General features: G+C 37.0%; 1 protein-coding gene across 3 annotated transcripts in view; it reads left to right on the plus strand.

Moving 5' to 3' along the window:
- Positions 1-23,747, plus strand: part of LOC131157916 (dicer-like protein 4) — a 190,065-nt gene that overhangs the window by 161,099 nt on the left and 5,219 nt on the right. For all 3 annotated transcript variants that reach the window (XM_058112378.1, XM_058112379.1, XM_058112380.1), the window contains 2 exons: positions 20,443-20,773; positions 20,847-20,961. In XM_058112378.1, the coding sequence (XP_057968361.1) occupies positions 20,443-20,773; positions 20,847-20,961 (446 nt within the window). The remainder of the gene's footprint in view (positions 1-20,442; positions 20,774-20,846; positions 20,962-23,747) is intronic.

The raw sequence follows: 23,747 nt of genomic DNA on the forward strand, positions 1-23,747 counted from the left end.
TATAGAAATTCCATTCTGTTTTCACTCTCTCTATCTATATCTAGAATGAATTATCCTAAATAAGCATATTTTCAATTCGAAAACATGTTTTGATGTGTTGAAACTGATTTTTGTAGGGTTTGTGTATGTTTTCATGCATATGCATGTTTATTCCCAAACCTAGCGTTGACTTCTTCTTTTTTTCCTTTTCATATTACATTACCTCAATCTAGTCTAGTTTCTTGGGGTATTAGAACAGTAATGAAAAAATATAGGGTTGTGGAACCTAGTGAAAGAGGAAGAAAGGGAGAACTTAGAATGTGAGGAGAGAAAGAGAGTTAATAGAGTAGGGAGAGAGGACAATTCTTTTTTCTTTTCTTTTTTCAAGAGAGATCACCATCCAATGAAGCTTGCACCACCGGCAGAGGCCAGCGACAAGTTTAGAGGTGGCAGCAGCCACCATGCCACTGCATGTAAGGTGCATCACAAGTTCAGAAGAAGGGGGGTAGCAGTGGTGATTCCAGCAGTTTCAGTTTCAAGCAGCCACGAGCCTGCTAGAACTAGACACCACAAGGGAACGACAGCCACTGCTGGAGCACGACACCGGGAAGAGGCTCCAAGAGGCAGCTGCAGCAGAGTTGCTGCATCGTTATGATTTCAGAGCCCTAGCTGCGTGCCGGGGGGGGACGGGGGTGGTGGTGCCCCCCAAGTGTATTTCAAGAGAGATTGAACCGATCAAGTGGTTTAAATGGACTGGCTGACTGGTCTAGTTTTTTATTTTATTTTTTTCCCTTGTATTAGTTAAAATTGGAGAAAAAAAAATACATTGAAAATCATGAAACATACTAAAAAATTTCTAAAAAGTAGAAATTAATAAAACCTTATTTTAGAAAAATAAATATTTTTCTATCATATTTCATGTTTAGCATGTCTAATATTATTATCATTATTATTTTGGATTACTATTGCTATTCTAATACTATTATTAGTGTTGTCAACTTATCATTATTATTATTATTATTATTATTATTATTATTATTAGTTGGAAAGTTTCAAATCTGTTTAGTCAACTTTCCTATTTTTCTAAGAGAATCTCTGCTGTAAATGTGTGAATATCCTAGAATATTTAGTTTCCTTAGAAGTTAGCATATTTGGTTCTTTCCTTCTATTCCTCTGTTGTATATCTATTGATACAAACTTGTACCTATGTTACGATTAATGAGAATTATTTCCACAAGAAGCTATCTCATTCGAGATGGTATCAGAGCTAGGTCCGGCTTTTGGCCTTGTGTAAACCCTAGTTTCTCTTGGCGGCTCCAATCTAACCCTAATCTATAGGGTTTTCTTCCTTGTTCAACTCTACCCTAATCTCTTCTATTGCTGTAGCCATGGCTGAAACTTCAAACAAAGCTAAACCCAAAACCAAGCCCGAAACCAGACCTACCCATTCTGAACCTTACTCTGTCCAAATTTCCAATATACGATTGAATGCGGCCAACTTCCTACGGTGGTCACAATCTATTACGATGTATATTTGTGGAAAAGGGAAGATAGGGTACTTGACTGGTGAAGCTAAGGAGCCCGAGAAGACAGACCCATCTTATGCTATATGGGTTGTTGAAAATTCCATGGTGATGGCATAGCTCGTGAATGCTATGGATGAAGAGATTAGTGCTAATTACATTTGTCATTCTACTGCAAAGGAACTCTGGGACAATGTGAGTCAAATGTACTCTGACCTTGGGAATTACTCTCAGATTTATAAACTACAATAGAAGATCAGCAATACTTATCAAGGAGACAGCAGTGTAACAAGGTATTTCAATGTTCTAAAGGGCCTATGGCAAGATCTGGATTTATTCAATGATTATGAATGGAAAAATCCTGCTGATTGCAATCACAATGAGAAGATGGTGGAGAATGCAAGAATTTTTAAATTCTTGGCTGGACTTAATGATGAGTTTGATGAAGTAAGGGGAAGAATCCTAGGAAGACAGCCTCTACCCCCACTCAAGGAAGTATTCTTTAAAGTATGACGAGAAGATTGTCGAAGGAGTGTGATGATGAAGAAAAAGGAAGATGAGACTATGGAAAATGTTGCTCTACTTGCTACCAATAATCCTACTCCTCATGCTGCTGGTAACACAGATTTGGCTACTGCCAATATTTCTGCACAGCGGCCTTACTCTAATCAAAGGAGGTTGGAAGATAAGCCTCGAGTATGGTGTGACTATTGCAATAAGCCCCACCACACTAGAGAAAATTGCTGGAAAACCAGCAAACTTTAAAAGCAACAAATCTGGACCCTCTGGTAGCAATCATGTAGTCCCCAAAGCCAATGAAGCTAATTTCCTAAGTGCTGAGCAGGTGGATCATCTTCTTCAACTGCTGAAATCTACTTCTGCCTCTGGTCTTCCTACTGGTTCATTGGCCCAAACAAGTGATAACTCTAGTGCCTACCCTTGTTGCTTAAATCTTACTCCATGGATTATTGATTCTGGTGCATCTAATCGCATGACCAGTAGTACCTCACAATTGTTTCAATCTTATTCTCCTTGTTCTAGTAATAAAAAGATTAAAATTGCAGATGGAAGTTTTTCATCCATTGCGGGAATAGGTTCTATCCAAATCTCTAAAAAAATAGAACTCAAATCTGTCTTCCACATCCCTAAATTTTCTTGTAACCTGCTGTCTGTTAGTAAACTCTCACGGGATTCTAATTGTTGTGTCATTTTCTTTGATTCCTATTGTGAATTTCAGGACCAACTCTCGAGGAGGATAATTGGCAGTGCTAGGATGATTGATGGACGCTACTACTTCAATGAGACTTTATTCAATAATAAACAAGCTCAGGGTTTGAGTAGTAGTACTAGTTCTATTTTTGTATGTGAACAAATAATGCTTTGGCATCTTAGACTAGGACATTCTAGTTTTATCTATTTAAGACATTTGTTTCCTAGCTCATTTAAAAAAACTGGATTGCAATTCTCTTCATTGTGATGTTTTCCACATATCCAAAAGTCACCGAAGCACCTATCAATGAAAAGCTTATCATTCTTCCAAACCTTTTTATTTAATTCATAGTGATGTTTGGGGTCCCTCAAAAATCACTACTACTTTTGGTAAGAAATGGTTTGTTACGTTTATTGATGATCATACACGTTTGTGTTGGGTGTACTCATTGAGTGACAAATTTGAGATTGAAACAAATTTTTAGTATTTTTATAATATGGTTGAAACCCAGTTCCAAACAAAAATCAGTATCCTTAGAACTAATAATGGTACGAAATATTTTAACAAATGTTTAGGAACATTTCTTTCAACAAAGGGTATTCAACATCAATCTACTTATTGTGACACCCAACAACAAAATGGCATTGCTGAGAGAAAAAATCGCCATTTGTTAGAGGTTGCACAGGCCCTAATGTTTTCAATGCAAGTTCCTAAATATCTATGGCATGATGCTATTTAACTGCATGTTATCTTATTAATAGGATGCCTATTCGAGTGCTAAAATACATCACTCCCTTAGATTGCCTAAAAAAATTGTTTCCTGCGTGTCGGATAACATCAGACCTGCCACTAAAAGTGTTTGGATGCACTGTTTTTGTTCATATACCTACCAATCTTTGATCCAAGCTTGATCCTAGGGTAGAAAATTTTGTTTTCCTTGGATATGCTCCTAATAAAAAAGGGTACAAATGTTTTAACCGTTTGACCAGAAAAATTCATATCAGTATGGATGTTGTTTTTATTGAAAACCAACCCTTTTTCGGCCATAACTATCTTCAGGAGGAGAAAAAAGAAACTGAAGATGAGTTCTGGCAAACCTCTAAGCCTCTTCCAAATGTTTTCCTTGACATTGACATACACTCTTTAAAGGGTCAGGAAACCAATACTTTAACTGGAAAAAATAATGGAAATCCTAGTCTACCTATACAAGGCATACCTAATTCACAAATAGGGGGAGAAGTACTATCTAATATTCCCTTATCTGAGCTTCATGTTTATATCAGAAGAAGAAATCATTAGAATAATAGAGCTCTTTCTTCAAATCCAGAGCAAGGCCAATCATCATCACCTACACAAGTTGGTCCTCCTTCACATACTCCATGTACTTTTTCTTCTTCAGATCCTTGTTTTGATAATTCTTCTGATCTTGACCTGCCTATGGCCCTTAGGAAAGGAGTTAGAACCTGTACCACACATCCTATTTCCAACCACCTATCCTATCATAGACTCCCTGATTCTTGTAAGGCCTTTATCTTCAAATGTTTCTCATCTGTTTATTCCAAGAACCATTCAGGAAGCACCCTATCACCCGGAATGGAGATTGGCTGTTCCAGAAGAGATGGATGCACTAATTGCTAACGCACTTGGGAAATTGGTGACCTACCGGAGGGGAAGAAGACTATTGGCTGTAAATGGGTATTTACTGTAAAATTCAAGGCTGATGGGAGTATAGAAAGGTACAAAGCAAGACTTGTGGCGAAGGGGTTCACTCAAACATATGGAATTGACTACCAAGAAACATTTGCTCTTGTAGCCAAGATGAACTCAATCCGTGTGTTGCTCTCTCTAGCAGCTCACTCTAACTGGCCCTTATACCAACTAGATGTGAAGAATGTCTTCTTAAATGGAGACTTAGAGGAGGGAGTCTTTATGGATCTACCGCCAAGATTTGAAGGGAAAGGTGGCAAAGGCAAGGTGTGCAGATTGAGGAAATCATTGTATGGACTCAAACAATCTTCTAGAGCTTGGTTTGAACGCTTTGGGAAGGTAGTAAAGAGTCATGGCTACAGCTAAGGTCAAGCCGATCATAATATGTTCTATAGACGCACGAGTGAAGGTAAAACGGCTATCCTTATTGTCTATGTAGATGACATAATTCTGATAAGTGATGATAGCAATGAGCTAAAGAGGTTAAAGAAGATCCTTGCTTAGGAATTTGAGATCAAAGACTTAGGAAACTTGGAAGTATTTTCTTGGTATGGAATTTGCAAGGTCAAAGAAAGGAATTTTTGTTTCCCAATGCAAGCATCTGCTTGATTTACTTGGAGAAATGGGTATGCTAGGACACAAAGCAGCAGAAACACCTATAGCCGAATGTAAAACTCCAACCAGCTAAGGTTGAAGAAGTGATCAACAAAGAGCAATACCAAAGATTTGCAAGGAAACTCCTTTATCTCTCTCATACACCTCCTAACATAGCCTTTGCAACAAGCGTGGTAAGTCAATTTATGCACTCACCAGGACCCGAGCGTTTTGATGTTGTGTATAGGATTCTAAGGTACCTAAAAGGCAGTCCAAGTAAAGGTTTATTATTTGGAGGACATGGGAATTTACAGGTTGAAGTATACACTGATATAGATTGGGTTGGAAGTATCACTGATAGAAGATCAACTTCTGGCTATTGCACCTTTGTTGGAGGAAACCTAGTAACATGGCGCAGCAAGAAACAAAATGTGGTGGCAAAGAGTAGTGCAGAGGCAGAATTTAGGGTTGTTGCTCATGGAATTTGTGAAGCACTATGGATCAAAAGGTTGCTAGAAGAATTAAAGATTACTAATTCACTACCAGTGAAATTGTATTGTGACAATAAAGCTGCATTGACTATCGCTCACAATCCAGTTTTTCATGATAGAACTAAACATGTGGAGGTAGACAACATTTTATCAAGGAGAAAGTAGATGAGGGAGTAATTTGTCGCCATATATGTCGACAACTGAGCAAGTAGCAGACATACTGACAAAGGGACTGCCAAAGAAACAGTTTGAAAACTTCATTAGCAAGTTGGCCATGGAAGATATCTTCAAGCCCACTTGAGGCGGAGTGTTGGAAAGTTTCAAATCTGTTTAGTCAACTTTCCTATTTTTCTAAGAGAATCTCGGCTGTAAATGTGTGAATATCCTAGAATATTTTGTTTCCTTCGAAGTTACCATCTTTGGTTATTTCCTTCTATTCTTCTACTGTACATCTATTTATACAAACTTGTACCTATGTTAAGATTAATAATATAATAATAATAAAAATAATAATAGATGATGATGATGATGATGATTGTGTTAGATTCTAATGTTTAGGGCCCTAGTCAAATTGTGTCCAAGTTGGGTTTCTAATATTTTGTGACTTTTTGTTGATGATTATTCGAGGATGACTTGGTTATATTTAATAAGAGATGATTCTGACTTATTTCATATATTTTGTGCTTTCTGTTATGAGATAAAGACCCAATTTGGTTTGTCTGTTTGGATACTTTAAAGTGATAATGCTAAAGAGTACTTCAATATCCAATTCACTACTTATATGACTAATTCTAGTATTATTCATCGGTACACTCCATAACATAATGGGCAAATAGACATATCCTTGAACCTCATATCTTACTTTATCAAATGAATGTTGCTAAAATGTTTTGGAGTGATGTTGTGCTGACTGCCTGCTATCTTATTAACAAAATGACAACTCCGTCCTCTATTTTTGGTGGTAAATTTTCCTACTTCACTCTCTTCCCAAATGCTCCTTTATTCTCTTTACCTCCTCGTATATTAGGGTATGATTTTTTTGTTCATCAGTTAACCCCCAGGGTGGATAAGTTGGATCCTTGTGCTATAAAATGAGTCTTCGTGGGCTACTCATGTACTCAAAAGGGATATTGTTGTTATAATCCTACTTTGCATCGATTTTTGTCTCTGCCAATGCTGCCTCCTTTTAGTCAACACCATGCTATTCTTTGTCTTTGGATGCTTCTTACCTCAATGAGTCTCTTCCTCTCCTTGATCTTCCATTATTATCTCCACGTAGTCATCCCCTGTCTCCATGTAGTTTAAGTCTTTCTCATTGCCCTCATCATCCTAATTTTCTAGTTTATTCACGATAGAGCTCAAGGGAGGAAATGAGGAGAGTCCCTTCTAGCTTCTACTATTGTGCCTCTAGTTTCTTTGTTTGATGATCCCATTTTCCACAATGTTGATCCTCCCATTTATTCCTGAAAAAGTGAACACACCTACACACTGCATCAAATCTCTTACTTTGTTTGTTGTGATTTCTTGTCAACCTCATATTATTGTTTTGTTCGTACACTATTTTCTATTGCTCTTAGTGAATTTGTTTATGAAGCCTTAGCCCAATCCAAAAGGAGGATTGCAATGGTTGAAGAAATGTGTGCACTATAGGAAAATGATACTTAGGAAATCCTCCTAATAAATCAATTGTTGGTTGTCGTTGGGTATTATTATGCATCATGAAAATCAGTTCTGGTGGTTCTATTGCTCGTTTGAAGGTCCATTTTTATGCTAAAGGATATATATCTAGTGTATGATTTGGATTTTCATGCATGTTCTCCTTGGTCGCCAAAGTTTATTCATCTCTTTAGCTACCACTTGTCATTGACCTATGTGGTCTGTTGCTCTGATTGACTCAAGCCCAGTGTGTCAACTCAGGAAATCATTATATGGTCTGAAATACCCCCTCCCAAAGCATGTTTTGGTCGATTAATGCTATAGTACTTACATTTGGCCTCTAATGGTGTGGAGTAGATCACTCTATATTTTATCATCATAGTCAATGTAGTACATTCTACTTATTGTGTATGTGGATAATATTGTGATTATTGGTGACAATGATTAAGGTATCCACGACCTAGAGTATTTTTAAAACTTAGTTTCAAACTAAAGATTTGGGACCATTAAAGTACTCCTTAGGCATAGAAGTATCCAGATCTCATATGGAACAATTTTGTCACGGAGGAAGCATGTTTTCGTTTTTTTCATATGAGGCTGGGTGTTGGTGTCAAATATTTTGTCAATGGCCCCATAGATTGGCCTTGAGTTCTGTATATTATATATAGACTTTACAAGAATGCTATGCATGGAAAGTAAATAAGGTCTAGCATAATTCTAGCCCTGTACAAGTAAACTAAATATATGCTAACTGTACAAAATAATGAATTGAAATATAAGGGAAATAAATGTGGGCTAAAGTAAGGAAAGAAATCTTTTGCTTTGCTATTTGCTGTTCTGTTGACAGCCCCCCTCAAATTGGTGTGGGTTTATCAACAAGCATCAATTTGCTACTTAGGAGGCAATTTCGATGACAAGTGAGAGCCTTGGTGAAGATATCCGCAATTTGTAATTCAGTGGAAATGTGTGGAAGAGTGATAACACAACCTTCAAATGCTTCGCAGATAGAGTGACAATCGACTTCAATATGCTTCGTGCGCTCATGATAGAGAGGATTGGTCGTGATCTGGATAGCACTCGTATTAACAGCATGTAGAGGTGTAGGATCGGTCTCAAAAAAATCTAGCTCAGCAAACAAGATCGAAGCCAAATAATTTCAATCGCCCGGTATTCAGATTTCGTCAATGACTTAGAAACTCTGTCTTGCTTCTTACTCTTCCAAGAGATCAATGCATCACCTAAGAACACACACCAACCAGTGATGGAGCGACGTGTATCCGCACAACCAGCCCAATCAGCATCGCTATAAGCAGCGAGGTGAGTAGAATTGCCTTAGGGAAGAATAAACCAGAGGCAGAAGTGCCCTGAACATAGCGTATGATCCTACAGACAGCAGCCAATTGAAGATGATGAGGAGTCTGAACAAACTAGATGACTTGTTGTATAGCAAAAGAAATGTCTGATCTAGTAATGGTGAGATAGACAAGACTACCCACCAACTTCTGGTATAAACTGGGATCAGCAAGTAAATTACCCTCATCTTTGTGAAGCTTGACATTTAATTTCATGGGAGTATCAACAGAAGTACCCTTCTAAAGGCCAGTTGTGGCCACCAAGTCACTAGCGTACTTATGTTGATTAAGTGAAATACCTGAAGGACTACGATTCACCTCAATACCAAGAAAATATGTGAGAGACCCAAGATCTTTCATATGAAAGTACTCTGAGAGATGAGTCTTGAGTTGAGCAAGTAAAGTAGAATCGGAACCAATAGTCACAATATCATCAACATAAACCAAAAGAACAACAATACCCATGTCTGATTTCTGAAGAAACAATGAAGTGTCATACTTACTCTGCTTGAATCAAAATTGTAATAAAGTGGTGCGGAATTTATCAACCAAGCCCTCGGAGCTTGTTTGAGACCATAAAGAGAACAACAAAGCTTACACACAAGTGAAATCGGAGAGTGAAACAGGCCCGGGGGTGGCTTCATATAAATACACTTTTTAAGATCCCCGTGAATAAAAGCATTCTTGACATCCATCTGATGTAGTGGCCACTCACTGGAAGCAGCAATAACCAGAATTGTACGAACAGTAGTCATCTTAGCCACAAGAGCCAGGTCTCTTCATAATTGACACCATATTGTTAATTATTCCCAAATGAAACATGGCGAGCTTTGTAATGATCCAAACTTCCATCAAATCGGACCTTGACTGAATAAAACCATTTACAACCCAAAGGAACAATGGTGGGAGGACAAGGCTCAATGGCCTAGGTGTGATTGGTCTCTAGAGCAGCAATTTCTTCCTGCATAGCTTGTCACCAACAATCATGCTTGCCAGCGTGTGAGTAGGAAGTGGAAATATCTAAATGGGAAAATGCAGCAATAAGAGCTGAAACAAAGTTGGCAGAACTTGAAGAGGGAAACCCATACCTGTCCGGGGGTACAGACACTCGAGAAGAGCGACGTACCAAAGGCTTTGGAGGTGCTGCAACTAACTGAATATTGAGCGTGGTAGGATCAGATATCGATGAGCTCTTGGAAGAGACTATGGGCAAGGGCACTGCGTATACACAATACCTAGTTTAAAACGAGAACTGACTGGATGAGAATCCAAGAACTGCTCCTCAAAGGAGGGGAGAATCACAGTAGGAGAGGAGGGTACAGAGGACATAGGAAAGAAATGTTGATTTTCAAAGAAAATAACATTCCTAGAAATGCGTGTACGATGTAATGTAGGATCATAGCAAACAAATCTCTTTTGACACACATTGTATCCCAAGAATGCACATCGAACCGATTAAGCAGATAATTTATGTCACTCGTGAGGAGGTAAATGAACAAAACATACACAACCAAAGGTACGGAGGTTACCGTAACTAGGTTGCTTAGCAAATAAACGAAAATAGGGAGACTCCATGAGTACGACTTGAGAAGGTAAATGATTAATCAAGTAAGTAGCACTTTTCAGAGCCTTAGCCCAGAACAAGGATGGAACAGAGGATTCCAACAAGATAGTATGGACCACATCTAGGAGATGACGATTTTTCCGTTTGGCTACTCCATTTTGTTGGGGAGTAGCAGGACATGAACGTTGATGAATAATGCCTTTAGAAGCCAAAAATTCCTGAAACTCAATAGACACATATTCACCACCAGAATCTGTGCGTAATGTCTTAATAGAAGCAAAAAATTGATTGTCAACATATGCTAAAAACTCAACGAAATTACAAAAAATCTCAAATTTAGAGCGAAGAAAGTAGATCTAAGTAAATATGCTATGATCATGTGAACTAACCGGGGAAGGTCCCCAATCATCACTATGGATAAGCTCAAAACACTGAGAAGCTCTACTAGCACTTAAAGGGAAGGGAAGAGTTTTGCTTTTACCAAGTTTGCAAGAGGCACACTCAAGAGATAAAGAAGAATTTTCTTTATTACCAAGTAAACCAGAGTTCAATACATGAGATAAGATCTGAGTATTGGGATGGCCTAAATGACGATGCCACACCATACTAAGATCTGAAACATTATTACAAACAAAAGACTTAATAGAAGAAACTGGAGAACGTGCTAGAACGGGCAAAAGTAGTGGAAACAAGCGCCCCACTTTAGGTCCCTTCGCGATCGGCTCCCCCGTTACTTGGTTCTGCACAACACAACCATTGCCAGAAAAATTAACAACACAATTGTTATCAACTAATTGACCAACAAAAATAAGATTCGTGGAAAACTGAGGAACAAGAAACACATTAGTGAACTTAGAAGAGACATCTCCGATAGCAACTATTGGCAAAGAACTGCCATTAGCAGTCTGAATAACAGATTGACTAGCGTAGGGCCGAACATGACACAAGGTAGTGGGATTATTCGTCATGTGATTTGAGGCACCTGAGTCTACATACCAAAAATGTGTAGAATTGTTACCTTGGAGCCCCATTGCTGATAATGCCGAAATTAGCATTTGTTGCACCATTTCGAGTGTGCAGTAATTTGCTGGAGGAGGTACAAGAACAGAGAAGTCACCTGAAGAAGAGCCAGGAGCCGCAAACGTCACTGTGGGGGGTACACTAACAGAAGTTTGGAATGCCTACACCTGATGATTCTTCGGGCGGATATGACATTCTTTGATAATGTGACCCTTCTTCTTGCAATAAGTGCAGAATCTCTTAAAACAATTAGTAGCGATATGTCCAAATTCTTTGCATCAAAAACACTACAAAGTGTTAGAATGCGCAAGAGGTCCTCGTCGTTGAGCAACATAAGCCATAGGGACAAACCTGGAACTACCATGAGATGGTGCCAGAGTAACTTGAGTACTAAGTCGTTGTTCTTCACGAAGTAACTCACCAAAACAAACATCCAAAGAAGGAACAAGAGAGCGATTTAACAGAGACGAGCGAACAGATTCATACTCGGGGTGGAGTTTCATAAGAAATTGATCACAACGACTAGTCTCATGAAGACGTTGAATAATGGGAAGAGAAGCCACAGGAACATCCGTAGTAACCAAATCAGAATATTCATTCCAAAGAGTCAAAAACCTTGAATAATAGTCTTGGATGGAGCGATTGTCATGTTGAAACATGGCAATCGCATGCTCTAACTGAAAACGACGAGCATCATTATCTTGATGATATACTGTTTTTAAATAAGTCCACATGGATTGAGCGGTGCAATAAGGTTGCAAGTTGGGGACAATATATGGCTCAACCAAGCCAAGAAGCCAAGACATAATCTGAGCATCAAGCACATCCCATGAAGGACAAGCTGCAGACTCCTTGGATTTATTAGGATTGTGTGCATAATCCGTGTCATCAATAGAACCCCAAAGATCTTTTCTTTTCAAGAAAAATTCAAATTGAAAAGCCCACATAGAATAATTTTTGCCCGTAAACTTGGAGCACACAGATGCGGAGTCCATGCTAAATAATGGAGAAAATTGAGGAGCCCAAAAAAAACAGACTGCTGAAAGAAACAGACCCCCAGAAAATCTAGAAGCCCAAAATAAACAATGCATTTACAAAGAAAAAAAACCAAGAACAACCTCCCTTAACTAAAAAGTTAAATCTTGAACCCAAAACCTGCTGTGCCAAGAAGATAAGTGCCAGAAACAGCAACAGAAACTAGAGAAATAAGTGGCAAACCAGAAACCTGCTGTGCCTGCTTGCCGAAAGTCACAAGCCTGCTTGCCGAGAGTCACAAACAGCAACAAAAACTGGAGAAATAAGTGGCAAACCAGAAACCTGCTGTGCCTGCTTGGCGAAAGTCACAAACAGCAACAGAAAATTGTTGCCTGCTTGCCAAGAATCACAAGGACATAAACTGGAGGAATAAATGGCAACCCAGAAACCTGCTGTGCCGACAGCCATGTAGCCACAGAAAAACCGAAAGAACGGAGAAAATATTCCAGAAGAGAAAACAAAACCCTAACAGCCACAAAACCGAGAAGACAAAAACTCGAAGGGGAAAAAGAACTAGCAGTTGGCTAGCTCTGATACCATGTCAAATATTTTGTGAATGGCCCAATGAATTGGCCTTGAGTTCTGTATATTATATATAGACTTTACAAGAATGCTATACATGGAAAGTAAATAAGGTCTAGCATAATTCTAGCCCTGTACAAGTAAACTAAATATATGCTAACTGTACAAAATAATGAATTAAAATATAAGGAAATAAATGTGGGCTGAAGTAAGGAAAGAAATCTTTTGCTTTGTTGTTTGCTGTTCTGTTGACAATTGGGCTATTAGGATCCAAACCTATTGATACACTTGTGGGCAACTTGTTGCCCGATCTAGGACAGTACTAGGAACTTGTTAGGAAGTTGAATTATCTCACAGTCATTCGACCAAATATATCTTTTGCAATAAGTGTTGTGATTATGCTTCTTGATTTTAGAAAAGCAATTCAGTAGGATGCAATAATTCACGTCTTTAGATATCTCAAGTGTAGTTGGGAGAGAACTCTTATAATAGGACCAAGGTCACTTATATTGAAGAATATATAGATGCAGATTGGGTTGAGTCATCTTCAGAGAACCCATCGGTTACTGTATAGTTTGTATCTTTGTTGGTGGTAATCTGGTTTCCTAAAAGGGTAAGAAACAAACTGTGGTGGCCAAGTCAAGTGCTGAATCAAAGTATAGGGTCATGGCTCGCACTACATGTAAACTTGTTTGGTTGAAGAGCATGTTGGAAGAATTGGGTTTTCCACATTCTTGGTCTACAGAGTTGATGTGTGAAACCGCCATTTATATTGCCTCCAACACAGTCTTCCATGAGCAAACAAAACACATTGAAGTTGATTCCTCTTTATTCAGGAGAAACATGTACAGAAGCTCATTACAACCATTCATGTGAAGTCTGATTTGCAATTTGCTGATTTGTTCACTAAAGCCTTGGGGGTGCTTGTGTTAAATTCATATGTAACAAGCCAAAGCATTGATATCTATGCTCTAGCTTGAGGGGGAGTATTAATGGTTATTTTTCGTTTTTTCATAGTGTTAGTGTGTGCTAGTAATATCAGTAAGCATGAGTTAGTAATGGTATCATGGTCATTAGTATGTACTTGACTGTCTTGACATATGTTATAATTGGAGGGAGAGGACCTATTGTGGTGATTAGTGTTGAAATATTTTCTAAAATATATGATTTTATGGGTGGATTTTCAAAGTCTTCCTTTGATGAATTTTCTAAAACATTTAAAGTTATGTGGGTTTATCCCACATTGGAAAAAGTGGAAAAGGAAAGGTCATTAATAAATGACAAGGTGGAATAATCTCTTAAAATTAGTTAAGAGATGCAACCTTTCAAAACGGATGCAACCTTTTGGAAAAGGATGCAACTTTTTGGAATGGATGCAACCTTTCGAAAAATGCATGATTTTGTCTATATAAAGACAGAGCTAACTCCACGAAAAACACAAGAAAATTCATCATTCTCTACTTCTCTCTCTCTCAAATCCCTCCACAAATTATATCTTTTTCAAATCTGATTCTATTTTCTATAGAGATAGAATTTCAGAAAGTTTGTTCAAATTACTTTAAGGGTGTTTGTGATCAGTTTTCGTTTGTGTATAACGCAAATTGATATCAGATCATATTTTGGGCTTCATTGTATCTTGGAAACGTATTTGTTGACCCAATACACACCAATCTAGTGGGAGCAAATAACGTTTTAAGGAAAACGACATTGTAACGTGCATTGAAGCATTTTCAGTACTGCAGCATTTTCCTCATCTAATTCCTACAATCTTAAAACGTTATTTTGCTATGGCTGGTTCTTCAACCTTGAGGGAATTCGCTGCTGACTTCGTCAAACTTGAACGATTTGATGGAAGCAATTTTAGGCGCTGGCAGAAAAAGATGTACTTCCTTCTTGCGGGTCTCAAAGTAGTGAATGTTCTGACCACCCCCAAACTTGCTGTGAATGAGAATGAAACCTTGGCTGAGGGACGTGCAAGGCTTAAATGGGAGCAAGATGATTAAATTTGCAAAGGCCACATTTGCAATTCAATGTCAGACAATCTGTTCGATCTCTATCAGAATATGGCTACTGCAAAGGAGTTGTGGGATGCACTTGAAGCTAAGTATCTCACAGATGATGAGACTAGTAAGAAATTTCTTACTAGTAAATTTTTCAATTATACTATGATTGACAATAGGTCTGTAGTAGAACAGTTTCATGAAATTATGCACATCCTTAACCAATTTAATCAGCATAATATGAAAATGGATGAATGCATTTTTGTTTCATCTATTATTGATAAGTTACCTCCAACATGGAAAGATGTTAGAAAATCTTTGAAGCACAAGAAGGATGATATGTCTCTTGAACAATTGGGCCAACATTTCCAAGTTGAGGAAGTGTTCAGGCAAAACCAAAAAGGTGCAAAAGAGCATACTTCCAAGGTGCATATGATGGAAGAAGGAGTCAGTTCTAAGCAACCCCAACATCACAAGAAAGGAAATCAGAAAAGGAAGTACAATTCTGTCAAGAATCAAAATAAGAAAAAGAAAGTTTCATGTTTCCATTGTGGAAAACCTGGATACTACAAAAGTGAATGTCGTCTTCTCAAGAAAAAGTAAGATGAAACAAACAATAACAAGTTTGTGGCAATGATTTCTGAAATCAATGTTGTTGAAGATGACTACGCATGGTGGATTGACTCAGGTGCAACAAGACATGTTTGCAAAGACAAGAGTTCATTCTCAAAGTATGAACTGGTGGAAGATGGCAATATTCTCTACATGGGAAATTCGTCCATTGCTGTAGTCAAAGGCAAAGGAGATGTCACTTTAGAATTTACTTCTGGAAAAAGTTTGACTCTCACTGATGTATACCATGTACCAGAAATTAGGAAGAATCTAGTTTTGGAAGCCTACTTAATAAATTTGGCTTCAAGTTAATGTTTGAATTTGACAAATTTGTACTCTCCAAGGGTGATTCTTTGTGGGAAAAGGCTATATGTATGAGGGTATGTTTAAATTGAATATCAATAAAGTGAATTTTTTTGTTTATATGGTTGATTCACTTTGTCTATGGCATAATCGTTTAGGGCATATTAATACTACAAAATTGCATGATATGTCTAATATGAAATTAATTCCTAGATATGTGAATGACATTGATGATAAGTGCAATGTATGTATTAAAACCAAAATAACCAAAAAACCCTTTCCTAACAAAACTGCTAGAACTTCTTCTTTACTTCAATTGATGCATAGTGATGTATGTGATTTGCATGGTACACCTACTAAAGATTCTTTTGTAACATTTATAGATGATTTTTTAGATTCTGTTATGTTTATCTTATGCATACTAAAGATGAAGTAATTGACAAGTTTAAGATTTATAAGGCACAAGTAGAAAACCAATGTGATGCTAAGATAAAGTGTCTTAGATCGGATAGAGGAGGTGAATATCACTTTCCTGCCTATTGTGAATCAGTAGGTGTGATACATGAAATTTCTGCAGCATATACTCCGCAACAAAATGGAGTGGTAGAAAGGAAAAACCGAACATTGATTGAAATGGTCAATGCCATGATGTCAAATTCAGGACTAAGTAGTGGTTATTGGGGTGAAGCCTTTCTAACTGCATGTCATATATTAAACAGAGTTCCTTTTAAGAGGTCTAAAACTTCTCCATATGAGTTATGGAAGAAAAGAAAGCCTAATTTAAAATATCTTAGGATTTGGGGCTGTAGAGCAATTGTAAGGCTTCCTGAACCTAAGATAAGGAAATTAGGTGAGCGAGGAATAGAATGCGTATTCCTTGGCTATGTTGAACATAGCAAAGCTTATAGATTCTTGGTAATTGAACCAAATGATTCTATAGGAGTTAATTTAGTGATAGAATCCAGAGATGCAGAGTTCTATGAAAATAAGTTCACTTCCATACAAAAGGTTAGTGATCAAAATAAATTAGTGGAGCCTTTGAAACCACTTTGTACTAGTGGTGAACCTTCTGAACCTAGTGAACCTAGGAGGAGTAAGAGGAGGAGAACAACAAAGTCTTTTGGACCAGACTTCATAATCTACCTAGTAGAAGGTACTAGAGAATCACACTCTAGACAAACTATAATTTCACCAAGTGTGGAATCAGATCCTCTTACTTATGAAGAGGCAATGAAGTCCCAAGATTCTACATTTTGGAAAGAAGTTATAAATGATGAAATGGATTCTATAATGGGTAATAAAACCTGGAAATTGGCTGATTTACCTCCTGGTTCAAAACCAATAGGTTGTAAATGGATCTTCAAAAGAAAATGAAGGTAGATGGAACAATTGACAAATTCAAAGCAAGGTTAGTAGCTAAAGGCTTTACACAAAAGAAAGCCATAAACTACTTTGATACTTATGCTCCAATTGCTAGAATTGCAACTATAAGAGTTTGGCTTGCCTTAGCTTCCATCTACAAATTCAAAATCCATCAAATGGATGTAAAAACTGCATTCTTGAATGGAGAATTGGATGAAGAAATTTACATGGACCAACCTGAATGCTTTATTATGCTAGGAAATGAATCTAAAGTTTGTACATTGGTTAAGTCTCTTTTTGACCAAGTAATTCTTTCTAATGGCTTTAGAATACATGAATCTGATAAATGTGTATATAGTAAGTTCAATAGAAATAAAGTTGTAATTATTTGCTTATATGTTGATGATAGGTTAATTTTTGGTACTGATATTGAAAGTATTGAAAATGCTAAGAAACTGTTATCATCTAATTTTGATATGAAAGATATGGGTAATGCAGATGTGATTCTAGGTATTAGAATAATTAGAAACAATGATAAATTGATTTTCACTCAATCACACTATATTGAAAAGATACTAAAAAAGTTTAATCATTATGACTACAAACCTGTTAGCACACCTTTTGATGCAAATTTGAAATTATATCCTAACACTGATAGAGCAGTAAATCAGTTTAGAATATGCTAGAGTTATTGGATGCTTGATGTATGCTATGACTTCTACTAGACCTGATATAGCATTTGTTGTAGGTAAACTTAGTAGATATACTAGTAATCCTAGTGATATACATTGGCATGCTATATATAGAGTATTAAAGTATTTGAAAAATACTATGGATTATGGCATACATTATGAAAGATACCCTACTATTTTAGAAAGATTCACAGATGCCAGTTGGATAACTGATCGTAATGATTATACATCAACTAGTGGGTGGATATTCACCCTTGGTGGAGAAGCTATCTCCTGGGGTTCAAAGAAGCAAAGCCTTATAACAAATTCCACTATGGCATCAGAATTTGTGGCTTTAGTTTCTTGTAGCAAAGAGGCAAAATGGCTTAGGAATTTGTTATTAGAATTTCCAATTTGGCCAAAGCCTATCCCACCTATATCTTTGCATTTTGATAGTGAGGCAACTTTGTCACAAGCATATAGTAATATATATAATGGTAAATCCAAACATATTGGCCTAAGACATAGCAATGTGAGGCAGTTAATTACTGATGGGGTAATTATCATAGATTTTGTGAGATCAAGCCAAAATTTGGCTGACCCATTAACAAAAGGACTAGCAAGAGACATTAGAAAAAATCAAAGGGGATGGGACTTAAATCCATAACCCATAGTCACCAATGATGGAAACTCGACTCAACGCTTGAAATTTTCAAGCTCTTGAGTTCAATGAGCAAAGTACATCATATGTAGTGATTGAAAGCACTAAAATGTATATATGTATCACATAATCCATCCTAAGGAAAATAGTGTTTTGTACTTGTAATGTGAAAAGGTGAAGGTTGAGCTTAAGCTCTTAATAGGTTTATAACAAGTTTTGTGAGCACTCATCAAACTAGACGCAAGGCCAATCCACGTGTCGGCTTTTGGTAACACCCAAAATCTAATAATTTGTGTGTGATATGTATCCGGTTAATCAAAAGAGGATTGCTAGTTCAAAGTTCGTCTACTATGTAATCCTGATTAACTTTGATATGTATTCACTAAGTGAAGGTTCAAGTCCTAAAGACACCTTCATTTATGCATAAATTATCTCTTATCTAAATAAATTATTTTTCATCTATATTTTGAAAATGGTGGGGGAATGTTGAAATATTTTCTAAAATATACGATTTTATGGGTAGGTTTTCAAAGTCTTCCTTTGATGAATTTTCTAAAACATTTAAAGTTATGTAGGTTTATCCCACATTGGAAAAAGTGGAAAAGGAAAGGTCATTAATAATTGACAAGGTGGAATAATCTCTTAAAATTAGTTAAGAGATGCAACCTTTCGAAACGAATGCAACCTTTCGGAAAAGGATGCAACCTTTCGAAAAAGGCATGATTTTTTCTATATAAAGACGGAGCTAACTCCCCGAAAAGCGCAAGAAAATTCATCATTCTCTACTTTTCTCTCTCTCAAATCCCTCCACTAATTATATCTTTGAATCCAGATTTGAAAAAGATAGAATTCCAAAAAGTTTGTTTAGATTACTTTAAGGGTGTTTGTGTATAACACAAACTGATATCAGATCATATTCTGGGCTTCATTATATCCTAGAAATGTATTTGCTGACTCAATACACACTAATCTAGTGGGGGCAAATAACGTTTTAAGGAAAACGACATTGTAACGTGCCTTGAAGCATTTTCAGTACTGCAGCATTTTCCTCATCTAATTCCTACAATTAGGTCTTCCATTTTACCTCAGTACTTCAACAGGAATATATGAACCTTCTTGTACTGCCCTGAATAATCCTTGAAACTTCATCTTGGAACGTAGAGCTCAGGTGGGTTTCCTCTCTTGTAAAAGGTAAAGATGGAGACATTAGTATATTGGTTTGGTCCTCTGCTATATATTTTGTTTGGAGACCTAGAAATGCTATCTAAATGCTCAGATTTTTGTTAAAGCTGAAGAGGAGGTGCATAATATTGTTCAGGATGTGTCAATGTGAGCTAGGTGTTTGGCCACTCTTGTTTGAGCATAGACTTTCTGATTTTTTGCAGTCAGCTTTTTTCTGTTTTGCTGTAATTTCTTATGCATTTCCCTGAGCTAATAGTATGATTCTTACCACATGCAAAAAAATTTATGAAGGATTAAATAAGAAACACTGAAAATGCATCAACTGTGTCCAATATTTGTTAGGAGCATGTCACATGTGGATCAGCTCTCTTTACGCAATGTCCATGTTTGCTGGCTTAAGCTTAGACCTAATTTGCAGTTGATAAGTAATGAGGCCCAGTTGACACATCTTCCATCAATTTTGAGGTGTAGTAAGGGTGCTGAGATGTGCTCAATAAGTATTAATGCCCTAAAATAACAACAATAGGGACATACAATTTAAGCTCCACATTCACGTTGAAGTTCAATTGTTTCAGAATGGAAATTAATTCTTGTTAAGTTTCAATACATGAGAAACCATGCTTTTGCATCATGGTTATGCAATCAGCTATTTGTGTAATAATGAGCTGAATTTTATTTACATTATCATTTTGGCAGTTTTTTAAGTTCTAATTGAGTAGCTGCATTAAATTTCTTTTAGCTGATGCACAGTTTTTTACTTATTTCTGTTCCCCCATTTCATTTATTTTTTGATGCACAGTTAATGTAATAAGACCTGTTATCTTAGTTTACATATGTTTCATCACTTGTAAAACTTTGCTTAGGACCATTCCTCCAGCCAATTTAGGTGCTAGCCTTAAATAACTGTTTACTACACATTAGAGGGGAGTTTAGCCCTGTTAACTTTCATATTTTTTCCCTGCTATGTTCTCAGAAACCCATGGATTTTGGATGTGCAGGCTCAAGGTTACGAAGTTAGGTCTAAATTGTTGGAGTTGGAAGAAGTTTTAAAGTCAAATTACAAAATGGAACCGAGATTGATTGGATATGATGAAACACCCATAGATGTGATGCCTCCTAGTATAATTGAATCTGTGAACTCAAAGGTGCGGGAACCATCTATTAGTGCTGCTAAATGCAGACTAAATTTCATCAATGAACAGCCAACCAAAACCTGCTCCTCCAGTATCAAACCTGCAAGGAACGCATCATCTCTGTTTGAGGTGCCAGCTTTGCAACCCAGCAAGACTGATGAAAATAATAGCTGTGACCTTGACGCACAGAACACAGGTACTGTTGACACAATTTTTTACCTGCATGTAAGAGCTTTGATCACATTCTCTTGCCGTCATTAATCTTGTAGGTGGTTCACTCAGAGGAACAGCAAAATCGTGTTTATATGAATTCTGTAAAGCTAACAGTTTAAAACCTCCTTTGTTTGAATGTTGCAAAGAGGAAGGACCAAGCCACTTAAAATTGTAAGTCTATGATCTATTTTATACCTTTATTTATTTAACACCTACTTGGTTGTGCAAATCATTTAGAACTTAACATTGGTTTAGCAGCCGAATTTAATGATATAAAGCTCGGGAAGATCTGCCTTCTGGATTTGTTGATACCTTATGGCACAGCACCTAAGATCCAAGCCACACAGGGATAAAACTCCAGGAACCAATGTTCAATTTTATATTATAACTCCAAATAAAAATATATTACGACAAGGTATTTATAAAATTAACATACATGGGATATACCAATTTCCTAAATTAAGGTGTGCTCTAAAGTAAGATTCCTCAGCATATCTAAAAAATCCAAATAGTAAAATGTCAATAACTTCAGATAGAAAACCTAAATTTCAAATATTTCTCACTGCCCTTGATCTTAGGCTTTTCAGGTTGAATTTGTTTCCCCAGTCATTCTATCCCAGCTAGAAAAATAAAAAATCAGCCTCAAATTTTAAATATTTAAGGTATTAAAAGCTTTGAAATCAAGCAGGTTTGTAAATTAGCAAAACAATCTACAAGCTTCAAAATATATATAGTTGTAGTTTATTTGGCTTCCAAAAGTCTTTGGCCAAAACTTGGGCTCCAAGTTTGTTTGGTACCCAAGTCTTCTGCTTTGTACATAATTACATATGTCAACTACTAAATAGATGTAAGAGTTGATGGAATGAAGATAATAGTTGAATGGCATTTGAATCTTAGGAATGGGTGTCTGAATTTTGGTCAAAAATACCTTGTGCTCTCTCTCTCTCTCTCTCTCTCTCATTTAATATTCACAGCACAGTAATATATCCTTCAATATAATCTCTCTACCTTTGCTGGATTACACAAGCCCTTTTCTCATACCCCTCAAATCCTAAATACTATGCATACTTCCTGATCTATTTCTAGTTTGCTACCAAGTTTCCAATAATAATGGAACCCTAGTCTCCTAGCTCCTGAGTTTCCTGCAATCTGTCTCCCTGCTCTACCAGCTTGACAGTCAACCTTAAACCTTTTTAGCATCCTGTTAGCTGAATTCAATTCTATTCAACTCTGTGTAAATTAACATTATGTACATCCCAATCTTATAATGCAATCACCTATTCTAATAAGGAAATAATCCCCGTACAAAATAATATATAATCTCCTACATTTACCCACTTTCCTAATTTACCCATTATACACAAAGATACTCGGGATTTTAACACTCCCCCTCAAGTTGGATCATAGATATTAATCATCTCCAACTTGCTATTGAGATCATCAAAGTTCTATCGTGCCAACTCTTTCGTAAAGATATCTGCAGCTTGTTCCTTGGTAGGTACATAGGTCATACAGATAGTTCCTTCTTCAACTTTCTCTTTAATAAAATGTCGGTCCACTTCTACATGTTTAGTCCTATCATGTTGAACTGGATTGAGAGAGATACTGATGGCTACTTTGTTGTCACAATAAAGTTTGATAGGAAATTTCACCGGGGCTTGTAGTTCATCCAAGAGTTTTCGTAACCATAGTCCCTCACATAATCCTTGAGCAACTGCTCTGAACTCAGCTTCGGCACTACTACGAGCTACTACATTCTGTTTTTTGCTTCTCCAAGTTACCAGATTTCCCTAGACAAATGTGCAATAATCGGTGGTGAACCTTCTATCTTCCACTGATCCTGCCCAATCTGCATTTATAAAGATCTCTACTTCCTTGCTTTCACATTTCTTGAAGAAGAGTCCTTTGCCCGGGGAGCCCTTAAGATATCAAAGGATCTTGTATACATCATCTAAATGAGCTTCTTTTGGTGAATGCATGTGTTGACTTACCACACTAACTGCAAATGCAATATCTGGTATGGTATGTGATAAGTAGATTAGCTTACCAACCAATCTCTAATACCTCTCCTTTTCAACAGATATTCCACAGTCTTCGATCCTCTTTACTGCTTCAATCGGGGTTTCACTAGGTTTGCATCCTAGCATGCCAATTTCAATTAGGAGATCAATGATATACTTTCGCTGAGAGACACTAATACCCTTTTTCGTTCTAGCAACTTCCATGCCCAAGAAGTACAGCATTTGTCCCAAGTCTTTAACTTCAAATTCAGTAGCTAGAACTTTCTTCAATCTTTCCATCTCTACTGTATCATCTCCAGTTAAAATTATATCGTCAACATACACTATTAGAATTGTTCTCTTACCTCTTTCAGAGTGTTGGAAGAACAGGGTGTGATCAGATTGCCCTTTTTGATATCCTTGGTTCTTTATTACTTTTGCAAATCTATCGAACCATGCCCTAGGAGATTGCTTGAGTCCATACAAGGACTTCTTGAGTTTACACACTTTGTTTTCTTCACCTTTCTTGCTAAAGCCTCGTGGTATTGTCATGTAGACTTCTTCTTCTAACTCACCATTTAGAAATGCATTCTTAATGTCAAGTTGTTGTAGTGGCCAATCTAAGTTGGCTGCCAAGGATAAGAGAACCCGAATTGTATTCAAGTTTGCCACCAGTGCAAATTTCTCTGTATAGTCAATGCCATAATTCTGTGTGAATCCTTTTGCAACGAGTCGGGCTTTATATCGTTCAACTATCCCATTAGATTTATATTTCACTGTGAAGACCCATTTACAACCAACTAGTTTCTTCCCTCTCGGCAAATTCATTACATCCCAAGTCCCATTTTTCTCCAGAGCCCACATTTCCTCCATGACAGCCTCCCTCCATTTAGGTATTTCCAGATCTTCCTGAATATTCTTTTGAATTCTCATCCTGTCAAGGTTAGAGGCAAAAAC

Source organism: Malania oleifera, chromosome 6 (assembly GCF_029873635.1).
Source record: "Malania oleifera isolate guangnan ecotype guangnan chromosome 6, ASM2987363v1, whole genome shotgun sequence".
In the NCBI taxonomy this organism is placed as follows: Eukaryota; Viridiplantae; Streptophyta; class Magnoliopsida; order Santalales; family Ximeniaceae; genus Malania; species Malania oleifera.